At 33.7% G+C, this 19,085-nt stretch overlaps 1 protein-coding gene and 1 pseudogene across 2 annotated transcripts; one reads left to right on the forward strand and one right to left on the reverse strand.

Annotated features, from left to right (window-relative positions):
- Positions 1-2,746: 2,746 nt before the first annotated feature.
- LOC132053327 (sec1 family domain-containing protein MIP3) lies at positions 2,747-13,389 on the reverse strand. 2 transcript variants are annotated; one of them, XM_059445300.1, is made up of 7 exons: positions 13,180-13,389; positions 9,099-9,242; positions 8,398-8,547; positions 6,523-7,032; positions 3,836-5,359; positions 3,415-3,483; positions 2,747-3,163 (listed from the first exon to the last, which is right to left on the reverse strand). In XM_059445300.1, exons 1-7 carry the CDS (start codon positions 13,225-13,227, stop codon positions 3,035-3,037), a joined length of 2,574 nt encoding a protein of 857 aa, XP_059301283.1. In that variant the 5' UTR covers positions 13,228-13,389; the 3' UTR covers positions 2,747-3,034. The 2 variants fall into 2 exon arrangements, with proteins under 2 accessions (XP_059301283.1, XP_059301284.1); XM_059445301.1 differs by lacking the exons at positions 9,099-9,242; positions 13,180-13,389 and having other exon boundaries at positions 6,523-7,028; positions 8,398-8,546.
- Positions 13,390-14,899: 1,510 nt separating this feature from the next.
- On the forward strand, positions 14,900-18,782 carry LOC132054113 (G2/mitotic-specific cyclin S13-7-like; annotated as a pseudogene).
- The last annotated feature ends 303 nt before the right edge of the window (positions 18,783-19,085 follow it).

A 19,085-nucleotide genomic window follows, 5' to 3' on the forward strand; every position in this document is an offset into this window, starting at 1 on the left:
TATTTTAGAATTTTGAACTAAACTATTCACATCTTCATATTAATACATAAAATTTTATATAACAACATCAAACGGATTGTATTGCAAATCTATGGTTAACATCTTATTAGCTTAAATTAATATTTACTGATATAATAATAGCAATAATATTATTATGTGAAATTAAAGACTTTATTGTTTGAAGCTTTTATTTTAATTTGTTATTTTATCAAATAATGTCACTAATAAACTATATACAAATATATTAAAATAAAAACATCGATTTGTTTTTAAAAATCTTACCGGCCTATTAGGACCTAAAAAGGGGTGAGAGTTTGAGAGATTGAACTACGTCAATGTGTTTAGGGGTCAGATCGGGTCAAGGAGTTTTGTTAGTGGATCTAGATAGTTTGTTTAGGCATCAGCCGAACCAGATCGGACCACAATGTACGGGCTAAGCACTTGCAAAAAAGGTAAAGATTTATTCAGCTTCATTTTTAGCACTTTCATGTTGTGTTAAGCACTTTCATAATGAAGCTGAATAAATCTCGTCACTTTTAGCACTTTCATAATGAAGCTGAATAAATCTTTACCTTTTCAATAATTGGTATTGAAGGACGCAAAATTTCAATTGTCGATTGACAACAGTTGTTAGAGAAGTCATAGCTTCGGCAAAAGATTGGGTAGTCACCCAATAATCGCTACTACCCGTCACTATTGCTTTCGAGGCGTGTTTAATGTCTACAATCCGAAGCATGTGTATGGTCTTGGAGAGCCTTATGCTCCTGTTGACCAAGACCAAGGAAACCATTGTATGTTTGTAGTGGCTTATGGTTATGATACCTATAACCAATTATACTACATTGTCAAGAATTGTTGGTGCCTTGACTATGGTCACAACAGATATTTGAGGATCAGGCTCAGCTGTTGTTTCAGAGCCAGCGGTATAGGGTTTTTTATATTTTGCTAGGTGTAGTATTATGTCATCTTTTTGGAAAATTGCATCTCTAGGCTTGTCTTATTCACCATTATGACAGTTTTCCTTGTTATTTATCGAGATGATACTTGTATTTAAGTTATTATGCTAAATGTAAAAACTTTTTGGTCTTTCCACCTACTATAGAAATTGAATGAATCAGTGGCAGCATTTGATGTTTTCAAGTATATTCTACCATTACTCTATAAGGAGAATCTATGATGCTAAAATTTCATGAATGCAATAATATGTCGAGTTAGTGTCCGTAAGACTTCCGCCTCGTATAGCCTATCACAACAATCTATCGTGATCTTTGGTCCTTGAAAAGCATGAAAACACATATCCAAAGTCAGTACGTTCTTGAATTAGTGTTTGTAAAATAAAAAATCAACTTTCTACTTACTTCTATCCCAGCAGATAGGAAATGATCTTGTCATGTAGTGTTAAATGGATAGTTTGCTTCCTTATGAAATCCATTATCCCAGACACAGTCATAAACCAAATATTCCATAAGCTCTTGTTTAGAAAAATCAGTGACAACTTCTCCACGAGTGTTGATGTAAACCAATGTCGATATCAAAAGTGAGGGTGTGAGCTGTCTTTGACATAAAAGTTTTCAATCACTCACGAAGAGCTTAAAAATGTCACGGAAGATTCATTAAAAAAGATTTTAATGGTGACAACCATGAAGGTCATCAAGGGTTTTGGACCATTCTTCCAACTATCATGAGCTTGGAGGACTTAAAGAAAGCATGTAAGGAAGATCTGCGTACACTACCCTAGACCCCACTTTGTGAGATTTCACTGGGTATGTTTCTATTAGTCCTTCATAGTTACTCCTTTGTGAGCTTAGGAATCTTCTTTTTTTTATCTCTTCATGAACCCTTCTTGGATTCTCGGTAAGAATTACATTGTATGAGTTCATTCTCTCCTCCTATGATTTAATCTAGTAATTAGATGTGTATTTAATTATTGGATTGGCCTTTCTTTCTTCTAACTTTTTTTTTTTAATTATATTGGGGGAAGGGGATTACAACGTGAGGATTCGAACACTCACAAACAAGGTGAAAGCTCAGGTAGTCAACCAACTGAGCAACTAGATCCCGTCTTCTAACTCTATCTTGTTTATTGTTTTCAGTTCCGGTGCTTTGAATAATCAGATCTCGACCCAAATTGCTAGTTTAACACTAAGGGCTCGTTTGATACGAGGGATAAGGGATAAATAATCCCAGGATTAAATTTGAGATGAGTTTATCACACGTTTGGTTGGGATAAAATCGCAGTATAACTAATCCTAAGATTATAGTGTTATTTTATCTCTGTAGGAGGGTGGGATACCTAATCCTAGGATAACTTGTTTTCCAACCAATCGACCCCTAAGAGTGGCGCTCACAGAAATTGCAGCGTATGTCGTTCTTACCAAAACAATAACAAGTCCAGCATAATCAAGATGCACAAAGATATTAGAGAGTTAACTAACTGATAATAATTCAAATAGATGCACAAAAATAAAGACAAAAAGCAGGAAGATCAAACATGACAGAGGATAAGTGTACTTGCTTAAAAGACACACATAACTTAACCGATGATTAAGTGACAAACAAGACACGATTATCATTGATTTGACGTAAACAATTGTGCTGAGTAAGCCTTTATAATTAATACACCAAGCCACGCAAAATCCATAGTTTAAGACAAAAAAACTTACATTTACTAATATTATTATTGATTTGATATAAACACGTATACATTATTTAACCAGATTGAGTAACAAACTAGACACGGTTATCATTAATTTGATGTAAACAATCGGTGCGACTAGATTTTTGTATTTAATCCATCAAGCCACGCAAACGTCATCGTTTACGACAAACAAAAAACTTACATTTTCTCCTATCCATCAAAGCTTTCCCCCAAGCAAAGCAGGAAAATATAAGATGTTTTGCCAGAGGAAGAGGGGACTTGCAATGCTGTGGTTACATTAAGGAAAAATTATGTTTGTATTCTCAACATATCTAACATTTAGACAGAACTTTTCACTTTAAATTTACATAACTTCACCAAGAAAGTTACACAGCCTTAAACGCAACAATCATCGCCCAGCAGTAATTCAAACATATCTTTAGGTGTAAGAAGAGTTGTTCCGCCTAAAATCAATTCAACTTCAGGCCTGCTGCTCTCGGATAATGCTTCCTGAGCTTCCCGAACCTATTAATACAAGAAAGAGGGACTGTTATTTTTTCGTAGAAACGAGCATGAACTGTACATTGTACTTCAAGTGAAAGAGAAAGGATAACAGTGTTTTGATAGTCTTTTTCCTTTATTAACTAAAACATCTTAACCTTTGTTGCATATGTACATCGCAAATTCATTAAACCAATACGAAAGCGGAAAAATGCAAGGTTCAGGAAACAGAAGTACTAAAAAGGCACTGAAGAAGAGTTCCAAGGAAAACAAACCTCTACACCATTTATGCCCCCCACAACAAAAACTAAAATAACATCGTGATCTGCCAGACTTGGTTTCGCCTGCAAAGTCCAGAATCAAATCAGCAACTTACGCTAGGCCATGAGAATTATTCACTTTTTTCCAGAATAATTTTTCACTTTATTTCAAAATCAGTGTTTGGTTATAAAATTTCCAAATCCAACTTGGAGTTGGATTCCAATTTGGAGAAGTGCTCCAAACCTGTTTTCCAACTCCATCTTCATAAATTCCAAATAAAGTGCTCTATTCTCTCCTTTGCAAAAAATACAAACTAACACAACTCCATCTTCAACTCTTAACTTCATAAATTCCAAATAAAATGAAAACTATTTGGAATTTATGGCCAAACGCCTAGACTAGCAAAGAAATTATTGATATCTAATTGAAGCATACCTGCCCAAGGCCGAACCTCCCAAACCCGCTTTTGAATAGTCGGCCAACAGTAGATGAATGATACTCTAAGCCAGGTACTTCATACTTAGCCAGCACTCTCGATAGCACTTTATAAAGCAGTCCTTTGTTTGAGTAAGGATCATCATTGAACTTGCTCAGAGCCTGTGACCACTCTCTGAATGAAATATTCTTTTTTAAGCTGGACAATTTATGAAAGAATTTGAAAAGACTATCCACCCTATCACGTAACTCTAACTTTAATTGCATGTCATCATACACTTGCTCTTTTCTTTTATCTTTTCCAGAATCTTCATCACCCCAACTGCCCCAGTCGTCGTCAAAATCAATGCTTTCAGTATTAGAAAGATCTTCCTTCTTTTCTTCTGATTTTCTGTTAAAGTTGGCTTCAAGATCCTGAGTTAAACCTTGCAGAAACTTTAATTTCGCAACTGTTGGGTTCTCAACAATCGCATCAACAATTGCTTCTTTCATAAAATGTTCCTCTTGCCAAGAGAAAGGACCAACAGTCCCAGAAGATGGGAAATTCTCACCTGCCAATATATATCCAACAACTGTGAGTAACAGAGCATCTTGTAGAGTAAGAAGCCCCATCTTATTATTTCCCAGTGAACTAACTAAAGCACTTTTATTTATGAGATCACTAATTTGAGCAGCAAGACTTTGGCTTGTGTCCCCAGCATTTACGTTCAGTATCTTCTCAGCGCTATTAAATGCATCCCATTTAGCACTATGTGATTCATCCAAAGCAAATAATGCTGCTGCTGCTAGCTGGATGATTCCTTTGTTTTTGGCAAGAGATAACTGGCTTTTAGCTAATGCCTTAATCATAGGCTGCAGATCTGATTTTGAAGCATAACCAGGACGGATTTTTGCGGTCAATGATATATTTTCACGCCGTAAACTTTCCTGCAGCCATTTCTTGATCAGCACAGCTCCGTCTTTTGTTCTTCGCTCTAGTATGGCTTCTAGGTACTGTGTTCCATGAAAATTTTCGGTAGAGACAAAAGAACCACAAAGAAGGTCACTCTGAAAATCTTGTAAGGACATGTCACCACCAAGTTTAGCGCTAAGATTCACTAAATCAGCCATTTGAGAAGTTGCGTCTCTTGAATTCCAACCACGGAGAAATGCTTCAACACTTTCCACCAGCTTAAAGTTGTCAGGACTTGAAGTATCCTCTCTTAGGAAATTATCGAGTGGTATCTGAACAGTGAGGGGAGAACGTTGCAAGTAAGTAGGGCCAAGTTTAACCTGGCTTTGGGAGCTTTTAGCTTGACTTAAGGACGACATCCGTTCTCTGTGCGGCAATGATGACAACATTCGATCCACAAGGGAATCCCCATGACAGCATGGAGTAAGAAGGTCAAGTGTGCGGTCAATAAGTAATAGCCCTGCAGATCTCTTACGTCGACCAACATCATAAAGACTTGACATGTCTGTCAGAAGCTTTCCAACAGTTTTTGAAGTATCACCCAGGGAAAATATCTCAAGTTTCAGGTCCATCTACAAATTGAATATATTAGCTTTCAAAATACAGGCTGAATGAGGCAAAAAAACAAAAGAGAAACATATAGATAATACAATTGCAATTCAATGTATCAGTTGTTCAAAAGTCATATTAAATTATTGCGATACATTTTACTTTCTAAATAACAATGTCGCCCTAACAGAAAGCCTTAACATCGAGTTTATCCTCTTCTTTTTTTAAAGCAAAAAGGTCCGAGCTTGCTCCTATACTGTTAGAAATTGCTCAAGTTTTTCCTCCGTTTGACTTTTGGTCCATTCATACCCTTACCATTAGCAAATTGTCTCATACTTGTTCTGGCCACTAACAGAGCTCCAAGCCTCCAACATGAAATTGGTGGGCTCCACGTGTCCAAATTTACCCCTCAATTGACTATGGTTCAACTTACCTTCAGATTGGAGTTCCATCAGGGTCAAGGGCAAAAAAATGAGACTTTCCTGACGTCGGGGTAAGATTAGACAAAAAATCTGACAGACGGAAAAGTTGCTCAATGTCGGATAATACATGGCAGTATTTCCCTTTTTAAATAAAGAACATCCACTTTATCTTTGATTTGTTACTATTAATTTAATTCATCTTGTACATTAAAATTAAATATTCAGCAGAAAGCAGGCTTGTTCCAGCATTTTTAGGCTTGCATATGCATATCTACGGATATACACTTTTTTTTTTTTTTTTTTGAAACTGGTAACTAACACTTTTTTTTCTTTTAGGAATTTCACCAATTTTCAACTTTATAGCTAAATAATCGTTCACTAAATCTAACAACTGCTGTTTTTGTTTATTATGTCTTTTTTTTTTAATCTTGTTTTTTGATAGGTATCCTACAACTACGGTTCTTTACATGTATGTGTGTGTGTGGGTGTATTAAGAAAATTACCTACTATATAGTACTTTTGTATATTCCAGTTAATATTCAATACATATTAATGGCCTGTGCATTGCAGAGGTTTGTTCCAAGATAGAGATAATGCCATCCTAAACACATGTTAGTGAGAAGGTCTAATCATATTTCACTGCTATTGTGGATAACAAGGCTGCCAATTGGAAGATATCATTTTTATTTTCAAGACACGAATCATGATAGAAGAGAACAATAAAATCGGTACAGAAAATTTCAGACAAGTGAAAGCATGATTACCTTTGCCGCCAGATGATAAAGAAATTGAGCTGTAAGAGTTGCCCCAGGAGGGACATCCTCACCATCAGCAGTTGTCCCAGTACTTATTGGAGGTAACCCAAAGCTTAAAGAGTTATCATGTTCAGCGGATAGGTACGCTTCAGCAACTGATCCTTCTGAAGGCAAGACAAAGCATCTAGGTGAAAAAGGACACAAGACCAAAGGGAAGTGGTGCACAGAAACTTTGAACTTTTTCCGTACATCTTCTCTCCGGTCAATTACACTGTCTTCATACAACTTTTCTGCACTTGCAACAGAACTGAAATTAAGAATTTCCTCTTCACTGGTGGTTAATTGCGACCATCCTTCATCTTCAGCGGACGTACTTTCCTTTACTGTACATTCTCCAGCATGACTAGAGTTCATCTGAGACTTTCTGGCAAGCTCCTCGTAATCTTGGACAAGCAAAGATTCATATTCACGATATGCATCCGGTCCTAAAGGTGATTCAGGATATGCTGAGTGACCTGTCTGAAATAAGTGAATTTGAACATACACTTAAAATGAGGTAAACATAAGACATTGTAGATTGATCGTACAAGAAGCTATTCAATGACAATTTCCTATGTCCATTGGGTGGGAATGTCAATGACATACTTAAACCCTGACATATACCAGTAAAATAGACAACCTCGAAGTCATTGCAGTATTAGTCCAAAAGTACTACACTAAACTTCTCAAAAATAGATAAAGAACTTTCAGTTCACGATGCAGCCTTCTTTGATTGAGATGTTTCTATTGGTGAACAGAGAGTATTTTGATATGAGAAGTTACTCCAGTGCCGGTATTGAACTTATTTGATACCAAAGTGATACATTAGTTTCATCAGTGTTTTTTAATGACCTATGTTCGCACCTAATAGGAAAGTGACACAATGATTACAAAGAGACAGACCATCAATAGCATGAGATAGGTCCAAAGAAAAAGAAGTTATCCTGGCTATAAGTAATTTTCCGTCAAATCTGGTAACTAACTTGAAAACACGGCCTTAGATGTAGTCTAACACTGAGTTCAGTAAGAATAAACAAATTAAGACATAATTGTGTTGGCCGGCAGATCTTATCCAGAATGGAGAAGCCATTCGTGGGTGAAATGGAATGCCTTCCATTGAACCTTCTCAATCCATCCTGTATTCTCTGACGAACCCCCTAAGTGAAGGTAATCCGCTTAGTACCTTCACTTAGCTGTGCTCAGAAGCTTTCTTTTGTCCTACTAAGACCAAGAGGACGAGCTAACCTTGGCCATAGCATATTTCAAGAATAATATAACTATCCTTTCATTCACAATCAGAGTACGTAAAGACAACTATATCTTCAGATAACATCTAGTAATCTCGCCTTCAATTGATTTATTCTTGTGTTTCACTTTTTCTTTTTAGGGAACAGGAAAGAGGGTAATCTGCATGAAATGCTGGACCAGCATACATATACAAGTTTAGAAAAAACTCTTACAGTAAGCTATTCTATCTTCATAGAGACACATATACTGAGTACCAACCAGGAAAGATCTGCATGTCTCCCATTTTTTCCAAAAGCTTAAAAATTGATTCAGACGTAATGGGTGGATATATGTATATTTCTTTTCAATGAAGAATAACGGGTTGATGTAGTAAGAGGAAAAGCAAAACATCATCAGGTAATAAAACCAATATATATCAGGTTATCGAATTTAATGAGTAGAAAATCTCATCTTGAGAGGTTAGAGTCCAATATATTTCGCGAAATACAACCAGATACTTTCATTTCATTCAGAAAACAAATAGTATGATCAAATTTTCAGAAACAAAAATTAAATATATAGAATGAAGAACATTTTATCTACGGGCACAAAAAGTACCTCTGAAATGCATGTAAATATAGCACAGCTGCACACAGTCTGAAGTTCACTCAGGCAACGTAAAATGTATCTATGAGCATCACTTAGGAGACGTGACGTGATGACAACAATTTTCTTTGAAGTCCCAGAAGTCGAATTCCAATCAACCACCTACAAGAAGAATTGAAGACTGGTTCAAACAAAAGGTAGACCAAAAACTGGGAAAAAAAATTAGAAACAATGTTGAGCTTACAGGTCTTTCAGTCCAAAATACAGCTCAATGTTTTCTCTCTCCTTTTATTTTTGGGGTGTGTGTGTGTGTTTTTTTTTTTTGGGGTTGGGGGGGGGGGGGGGGGTTGTGTGGGGGGTGTTGGCTGGGTTAAGCCTACAACTTATTTTTCTCAACTTTTAACGAGGGCTTTCTTTATCTTTTCCACAAAGCAATTCTTAACGAGAGTTAGGAATTCTTCATGAGATTTCAAACTAAATATTTACAACGATGTTACATTTAAGACACAAGATATGCAGTTTTCAAACACAAATTACTTCTCCTGACGTGGAAGCATATTAATGCTTCTTTTTCAATGTGAAGTGAAGCTACTAGCCCTACTACTTATGGTACACATCTGTGATTATGCAACTTAAACTATATCGTGGTGTCAACTAAAGAGAATTCACGCAACAAATTCCAACTCAACTAAATTAAGTATAACAATTGATACCTTATCGAGAGGAGACATTTTCTCCAAGCTGCAAATGGCATGTGCACCAAGCTCCAGAAACAGAGTGAATGCTCCAAGAATTTCAAAGCTTTCAGTACACCCTGCATCCAGATAAATTATGGCATCTCTAATTTCATCTGATATCTGCAAAAAGATATAGAAAAAGATTTTAATTGGATTATTGTTCCCCAAAGTTCACGAGAAAAATCAAGTTCCAACCGTTCACCATGCTGCCTATTAAAAAAAAAGTTCCAGTGACTACACAAGTACAGAAGTGCCTTTTGCTTATTACATGGATTAGTACGGGGAGGACTAGCTCACTTGGTGAGATCCCTGCCTCCCACAGTTGAGGTGGAGAGTTCAGACCCCATCAGTAGTGATAGCATTCCCTCCCCCTTTCCTCCCGTCCCACTCCCCCGATGTAATAAAATAATTTATTTTTAAAAAAAAGTAGAGAGGTGAGAAAAATCAGAGGACATATAACACATAAATAGTACTCAACTATTTTGCCTCCTATAAAAGTAGAGTTGAACAATAGTTCTGTAAATTTCTGGATATTTTATTAGCAGAGAAGGTAAAGAGATTAAAATTATAATAACAATAACAAGAACAACAATTACTACGCCTCAACTCCGAACAAGTATGGGTCGGCTATATGAATCCTCGTCGTCCGTGTTGCTCCATTTAAGTTTATCTAAGTATGATATTACATAAAATAATATTAAAAAATAAATTAAGAAGCACTATAAATAATATTTTCTACTAACATATATAAATTAGTGACAGAACTAGAAGACTCCTCGAAAATATTGGCCCTAAGTAAACACACTAACATGCCTAAAATTTAATACCAAATAACTTGTATCACCTAAATAGATCTTTTTCTTCCATTGAGCCTTATTTTTCGAAAGTCGGCATGGCTCCCAAGAGATTGTAGATCTTTCAAGACAAGTTCCTTTCCATGTAATTTTCGCTCCACCTCGTTCTCACCGTAGCTTCACACTTAGACCCGTGTATCTGGAGGCCGATGTAGGACATGACCAAACCACCTCAACTGAGCTACGTCTGTTACTTGCACCTTCTCAAAAATGCTACCATTTTTAATATTGTGTAATCTTGTATGACCGTCTATTGATCTTAGCATTTGAATATATGCAACACTCATTATGTAGATATGTTTCTTTTCGAAATTCTACCGGGAAAGAAACAAAATTAAATGAATATGACCTTTTCTCTTTCACTTTAAGTATATGAGAATTGGAGTTTCCTCAGTAATTAGCAAGGAAAAACATAGGTATCAATGTTGTTCCTTCTTAAACATAAGAAGACAATTAAAACAAAAAGACAAAAAATTGGAGAAGAGATTCTCAAGTTTATATTTCTACAGATATAATCTACCATCACACATTAACAAGAGGCTATCCTTCTTCCATCTTCCTCCTCCCTTTCTTTATCATAAGCATAACATAAAGTAGAAATGTAAAATTTAAGTGTCATGATTTGGAAGTTCTCCCTCAATCTATTCTCCAAATTGTTATAAAATTTTCAGGCACTTTAACATCTATGGCATGGCTTGGCGGTTTACAAGACTGGAATAAAGAACACAAGAGAACACGGTTAGAAAACAAAACCAAAATTTAGGTTATGTTTTCCCATGCGAGTTACCTGATTTGTGTTATTGGGAGGATGCAGGTAATGAGTTGGATAGTCGAGTTGCTCAAGCTGGGCCGGTTGTCAATCAATAAAACAAAATATATAATAATAATAATAATTCACCGGTCTATCGGAAACAACCTCTCTAACTTCTCAAAGTAGGGGTAAGGTCTGTGTACACACTCTACCCTCCCTAGACCCCACCTGTGAGATAACACGGGGTTTGTTGTTGTTGTATATAATAATAAAGTATTTCCGAGCATTAACATTGCCTATGAGAATTATTCCTGAATAGAGCAGAATGGATATAGAGGAATCATGTAGCCTATACAATTTAGTTTGGGATTGAGGCGTAGTTGATATAAACCAAATCCTCATAAAAACAAAAGAAATTCGTTATCTCTTTAGCATTGTCAATCCTGGCCTACACTAATTAGCTATCAACAGCAACAACAACAACTTAGCTATCAGTTCCTAAAATTATTTCCTCACTAAATTTTAACTTTTCACCTCAACCTTCAAAGCAGGTAAATTTGCAAATGCACAATTTGATCAATAACACAACTGAGAAAACATTTAAAGTTTTGACGATTTAAAACATCGAACAATTTAATCAGTAACAGAATTGAGAAATAATTAAAACTTATCGATTTTAATACATCGAGCAAAATTCTAGTTTTTTTTTTTTTTTTTTTTTTGATAAGTGAAATTCTAGCATTTCAGGTCAACCTTCAAAGCAAGTAAATTTGCAAATGCACAATTTGATCAATATCGTAGAAAACAATTAAAACTTGACGATTTTATAATGTTAAACAATTTGATCAATAACTAGTTTTTTCTTTTAGCTTTTTTTTTTTGATAAGTGAAATTCTAGTGTTTCACATCAACCAATTTGCAAATGCACAATTTGATCAATAACACAACTGAGAAAACATTTAAAGTTTGACGATTTAAAACATCGAACAATTTGATCAGTAACAGAATTGAGAAAATAATTAAAACTTTTCGATTTTAATCCATCGAGCAAAATTCTAATTTTTTTTTTTTTTTTTTTTTTTTTTGATAAGTGAAATTCTAGTGTTTCACATCAATCTTCAAAGCAAGTAAATTTGCAAATGCACAATTTGATCAATAACAATCAGAAAACATTTAAAGTTTGAAAAAACATCGAACAATTTGAAAACTTGAGAAAATAATTAAAACTTTATAATCCATTTAAAGTGAATTTAGTGTTTCATCAATCTTCAACAGTAAATTTGCAAATGCACAATTTGATCAATAGCACAACTGAGAAAACAATTAAAACTTGACAATTTTACAATATTAAACAATTTGATCAGTAACAGAACTGATGAAAACAATTAAAACTTATCGATTTTAATACATTGAGCAAACTTCTAGTTTTTTTTTTTTTTTTGATAAGTGAAATTCTAGCATTTCAGGTCAACCTTCAAAGCAAGTAAATTTGCAAATGCACAATTTGATCAATAACACAACTGAGAAAACAATTAAAACTTATCGATTTTAATCCATCGAAAAATTCCAGTTTTTTTTTTTTTTTTTTTTTTTTTTGACAATTCTAGTGTTTCACATCAATCTTCAAAGCAAGTAAATTTGATCAATAACACAACTGAGAGAACAATAAAAACTTGACGATTTTATAATATTAAACAATTTGATCAATAACAGAACTGATGTAAACAATTAAAACTTATCGATTTTAATACATCGAGCAAACTTCTAGTTTTTTTTTTTTTTTTTGATAAGTGAAATTCTAGTGTTTCACATCAATCTTCAAAGCAAGTAAATTTGCAAATGCACAATTTGATCAATAACACAACTGAGAAAACAATTAAAACTTATACATCGAGAAAAATTCTAGTTTTTTTTTTTTTTTTTTTTTGATAAGTGAAATTCTAGCGTTTCAGGTCAACCTTCAAAGCAAGTAAATTTGCAAATGCACAATTTGATCAATATCACAACTGAGAAAACAATTAAAACTTGACGATTTTATAATTTTAAACAATTTTATCAGTAACAGAACTGAGAAAACAATTAAAACTTATCGATTTTACATCGAGAAAAATTCTAGTTTTTTCTTTTAGTTTTTTTTTTTTTTGATAAGTGAAATTCTAGTGTTTCAGGTCAACCTTCAAAGCAAGTAAATTTGTGAATGCACAATTTGACGAATTTAATACATTAAGCCAAATTCCAAGTAAATTTTCGAATGCGCAATTTGATTAATAACAGAACTGAGAAAACAATTAAAACTTAACTAATTTAACACATCGATCAAAGGAAGTGAATTTGCAAATGCACAATTTAATCAATAACAGAACTGAGAACATAATTAAAACTTGATGATTTTAATACATAGAGCGAATTATAATTAAAGGAAAATTACTTAGGAATTAAGAGAAAGACTTACTTGTTTAATGGAATCGAGACAACACTTAATTACATCAACCGTAGCCATAATTACTCTGACGTGGCGTCGCCGGTGCCGGTGCCGGTGCCGGAGCTAGATATATTTTCCGGTGAAGTTCCGGCGAATTTCAGTTCAGTTACAGTACCAACGTCTGAATCTGGATGGTTAATGCAATATTAATGAAGAAATTGCACGGTTTGTCCTTCAAATAAGGTGAAATTTTAATTTTGCCCTTTAAAATCAAATTTATGTCTAAAGGCGCATAAGTTCTTTTTAATCGGGACATACTTATAGCCTGTGTGGCCAAGGTTTTATAATCAAATTATTTTGAAAAGTGTTTTTTCAAAATATATTTTTGGCAAAAAATAGTTTTTGTTTGGCCAACTAACTTAAAAAACACTTTTGAGTATCAATTAGTGTTTGACCAAGCTTTTAAAAAGTGATTCTAAGTGTATTTTTCTCAAAGTGCTTTTAGGCAAAAGTTATTTTTTAAGCTTACGAAAAAGCTCGCACCACTACTCCTCGTAAACACTTATTTTCTCTCAAAAGCTTAGTCAAACACATAATTTTTTAAGATAAGCACTTATTGAAAAAAATTAAACACTGTTGGGGAAAAATAAGCATGGCCAAATATGCTATTAGTGAGATATGTAAAATATAATACGCGTTTGGCTATAGAAACCAAATATTTTTTATTCGCTCTATCCCAATTTAAGCCTTTCGTTTCAATTTAAGTGTGTTTAATTTAACTATGCACGGAGTTTAAGAAATAAAGAGAAACTTCTAAATCTTGTGGTCCTACATTAAAGATGTGTTTAATGTATCAAAAGGTTCTTTGAATCTTGTAATTATAAACTTGCAATATGTGATTTTTGAATTGTCAACTTACTAAATATAGAAAAATACACTCTTTTTTTACAGACCAAAAAGGAAAGTAAGACACAAGTGGGACGGAGGGAGTACTTTTCTGAAATTTTTGAAGTTGGAGTTGAAGATGTAGTTGTGTTTGGTTATAGTTTTTATAAAAAGTATTTAGTTGTTTGAATTTACTGAAAGTGAAAAAAACGAAATAGAAAAAAGTGAAAATAGGAGTTAAGAAAATAGGAGTTAAGTGTCAAATTCTAAATATAACTTGAAGTTGTATTTGAAATTTTCATGGTCAAACTCTAATTTTCAATTAAAGTTATTTTTTTTTTTTTTGAAAAATTCTCATGGCCAAATGGCAGCTAAGTATAAAAACCAAATATCTTTTACTTTATTTGGAATTTTGAAGTTGCAGTTGAAAATGAAGTTATGTTTGTTATAGTTTCTGTAAAAAGGTATTTGGTTGTTTGAATGTAACGAAAGTGAAAATAAAATTTTAGATATTTTTTAAATTTCATTTTCATAGCCGAATGATAATTTTCAAATAAAGTGAGAAAAATTCTGAAAAAAAAAACATAATTCTCACATCCAAACAGGTAAAATTTATGTCCGCAAAAATATTGTTTGTGGGGGGCAAAATTAAAAACAAGCACAAAATAGGGGGGGAAGTGCAAATGAGCCCACAACATAAATCACCGTTTTTTGTGTGGATTTCCCTTCTAAGGCACTAGTCTTTAATTTTTGTCCTCAAATGGGTGATCTTTAATTTTTATCCTTCGTCTAGTATCCTAAGATTCTGAGTTCAAATTTCAGCTCTGTTAAAAAAAAAATCACAAGGCAAAGTTTTACAGTCTACATGCAAAACTCTACCTCAGGCAGAGTTCATGCAAAGCTCTGCATTAAGGCAGAGTTTCAAACTCCGCCTGACAAAACTCTTCTTGAGGTAAAGTTTTGCATTCAAAACTCTGCCTGAGGCTTAACTTTGCTACGAAACTCTATCTGGCGATTTTTTTTGATTGAGCGGGGATTTGAACCTCAAACTTCATGGTATTAGGCGAAGGACAAAAAATAAAAATCACTAATTTGAGGGACAAAAATTAAAGACCAGTGCCTTTGAAGGACAATCGTGCAAATGACCCCATAATCTCGGACCTGCCGGATCGTAACTTAGTTGGGCTTCCAGTGGGCTCTATCTTGTGATTTGTAAAAGGGTGAAGTGTCAAAGTATAACCGTATTTAGGCGCCTATTTTAAAAAAGGGAGAATGACATATATATACATAAGAATAGGGTATATTTACAAAATATGATGATACTTTTTAGTTTACAAAACATAACAGTAAATTTCTTACAAAACATATACGAAAATTTTCGCTCAAGGCTTAAAATTTTATGTATGAAAACTGTATGAAATGTGTATATCTCGCTCAAAGCTTAAAAATTTCGTTCAAAATTTTGTGTATGGAAACTATATGAAATATGTGTATCTGGCTCAAGGCTTAAAATTTTGTGTATGAAATATGTATATCTCGCACAAGGATTAGAATTCTCACATTTTTCGTATATGACTGTATAAAAACGGTATGCAATATGTATATAACTGTATAAATTTTATACAATACAAAGTTTATGTTAGCTTTTTGAAAATTTAAATGCAATAACATTGGATACAACTTTTATACAATGTTAACGCAAATTTAATATTGTTTATGTACTTAGCATGTAGAAAATAAAATTTAAACATGTCATATGTTTATGGGTTGTATGTATATGAAGGGTTGAGTTGTGGTTAATGCAATGGTAGTGCTGGCAGTTGTGAGATACTGAGATTCGTTTTTTTCCTTTTTGTTTGAATTTATGATTCTGAGAGATTTGTTGGAAAAGGGAAAGGGATGACAAAGAAAAGAAATGGGACAAACAACAAAAATGGCTTGCTGCAATTCAAATTCGCTACATCGATGGAGTCAGAGAACGGAAAGAAGGGAAGGGAAGGGTGGGGCAGATCTGTTCCCAGATCTATATTGAAATAGAGAACAAGGAAAAGGAGGAATGGTGGGCTTTTAATTTTTTTAAATTTGGTATATTTTGTAATTAAATTGTTATATTTTGTAAATAAGGAAAAATATTCTTATGTTTTGTAATTAAGAGTCTTAACTGGTATTATTAGGTCATTTTCCCTTTAAAAAATAGCCAAATTTATAAAGTTGTAAGAATTTATCTATCTCAAAAATTTACGCCGCGAGGCCCATATTTTGAGTTTGTTACAGGTTTAGAGCATAGCTGCGTATAAACACCTTCTATACACTTTTATACAAGATTGATACATTATGTATAATGCTTTCCCCCCTGTATAATGTTGTACTAATATTATATATTGGGTTCCGTGGTGTAATATTCTATGTTAGGTTGTATATTTTTTAAAATTTCCCTATATTTTTTTGTATTTGTTATAAACGTTATTCACTTGATTAAAGCTTATAGATCGTAAGATATTTTCTCCATAATCCAAGCAAATTAGAGTCACTATATCAAAAGGTAAATAACGGATTATAAGTTGGAAAATGATGAAAAATTCTTTTTAAATTGTAGAAAAAAAATGAAATAGAAAACATTAGGTTTTTAAAAAACCAAAGAAAAAAAAAACCAAACCGACAACAACCGAACCATAGATGTGAATTATATTTGGTTTGGTTAGATTTTAATAATTAAAAAACTGACTAAATTAGTTTGATTTTAATTTTAACCAAAAACCGGCCCAAAATAAAACATTAACCCTCCTAATATTAAAGGATGCCAACTGCACACAAACAAAAAAAATAATAACAAGGCAATTAGTGCAAATGCCCTATATAACAGATATTCTTATGTCTTGTATAAAATTTACATATATTCCAGTTTTAGTTTGTGCAAGTTTATTAGGATATCTTCAGAAAATAATTTCCAATATCTGTTCATGCAGTATGGTTTACTGGACAAATAAAAGAGAATCACGTTAAGGTAGGGTCTAGTTGTAGTTGCTGCAAAAATCCACAAAGAGAAACTATGATCCATATATACTTTTATTTGGCTAAGAGGATATACATGGAGTTCATTTGGAGGGCCTTAGGTATCAGGTGGGAGGATTTCCTTGTCATTAATATAATGGTGGAGTTCTAAGACAATGGTTATCAAATGATTAATCTTGAATGCCAGATTGTGGACATTGATGCTGCTAATGTGAATAATGAGTTATCAGTGCTGGAATATGTTGAGGATATCTACAGTTTTTATAAGATAGCTGAGGTACCTAACTCTTTTAAATTTACTTTTTGTTTTTTCTTGTTCACAAACCTTAATAACTAACTATGCTTATTATTTTTCTCTGTTACTTAGAATGAGAGCAGAATTCATGACTACATGGATTCACAGCCGGAAATAAATGAAAGGATGAGAGCTCTTCTGATTTTCTGATTGACTGGTCGATTGAAGTACATCAAAATTTTGAGCTAAATCAAGGGACTCTTTACCTCACCATCAATATCGTCAATCGTTACCTTGCAGTGACAACTACATCAAGGAGGGAAATTGCAGTTAATAGGCATAACTACCATGTTCTTTGCCTTCACATATGAAGAAATTTGTGCACCTGAGGTACACATTCTCAATCAATCACTGAGTCCAATTATGCATAAAACTTAAGTTGCTAACAACCAAATTTTGATGTACTTTTCAGGTGAAAAGACTCTGTGTTTGCATCTCAGACAGAGCTTACACTCATAAGCAGGTTATGGGAATGGAGAAAATAATTCTTGGCCAATTGGAATGGTACTTAACAGTTCCAACGGCTTATGTGCGCTTCATCAAAGCTGATGTTTCTGATGCACAAGTGAATGTCACTGACTTGAGTTGTTGCAATTATGTTTTTGGTACTAAACCTCAAAGATTACCAATTTGACGATGAAATTGACCAAAGATATTTGTTTTTTAAACAGATGCGAAACATGGTTTATTTCCTGGCTGAATTGGGGTTGATGAATTATGCTACTACTAATATCTACTGTCCATTATTGATTGCTACCTCAGCAGTCTATGCTGCTCGACACGCTGCATTGCAGTCCTTTCTGGAATGATGCACTAAAATTGCATAATGGTTTTTCAGAGTCTCAGCTACTGTGAGTAACAACAAAGTTACATATTTTAGCCATTTTCTTGTTTTAGTGAGGGGAGCCAAAGTGGCAGATATCACATGGTGATCTATGACCCTGGAGATTTACCCAAACAAGCCCTGAGGTGTCATAGACTACATATTTTGCAGATGCCTTCTTTAATACACACAAAGGTGTTAAAAGTACTCATTTTCATATCCTAATGTATGTTGATGTTAGGTTCAGCTGTATAGATTGGACGTATGTAGCAGGACTAAGTCCTTTATTTTCGATAAGCTAACTGCCATTTTTGTCCAAAGAATGTGAATGTCCACTCTTAGTACTCGAGGCTTTCGAAATGATACAGCCTCCTTTTGTTCTAACTGTGCTTTATTATGTATAACATATACAGGTCACTGCCACCAGATGCCAGAAACAATTGGAAAACAAAAATTGTTGGTTTAAGCTTACTATTGAAAAAACTCAACTTTGGAGAACCAGAGTTCATTTGGCATACAAAACGAATATACTACATAGACAAATGCATTATCCAAAAAAATGACCAACTTCATAGGACTCATCCAAATAAATTCACTAGCAGAAGAAGAAATAGATGACAATCAGCAATATTTCATTTTTATGTGTATACTAAACCAGAGCATTTCATGCCTAAACAAAACAGTACTACTATATATCATATGTTGATCCCACAAATCTGCTGAATATACCATCTACCTCAATTTCAGTTCTAACTAATACAAGCTCATGAAAGTAAATGTCTAATTCTACATCAATAATTCTTTTTTTGATCTTCCACAGCTCAAGAAATTCTTCATCCAAACGTATAATCCAAATAAAACCACTAGCAAAAGAAAAACTAAACAGATGAAAAATAAACAGATGACAAATCCAGCAGAAAT

Source organism: Lycium ferocissimum, chromosome 4, assembly GCF_029784015.1.
Source record: "Lycium ferocissimum isolate CSIRO_LF1 chromosome 4, AGI_CSIRO_Lferr_CH_V1, whole genome shotgun sequence".
In the NCBI taxonomy this organism is placed as follows: domain Eukaryota; kingdom Viridiplantae; phylum Streptophyta; class Magnoliopsida; order Solanales; family Solanaceae; genus Lycium; species Lycium ferocissimum.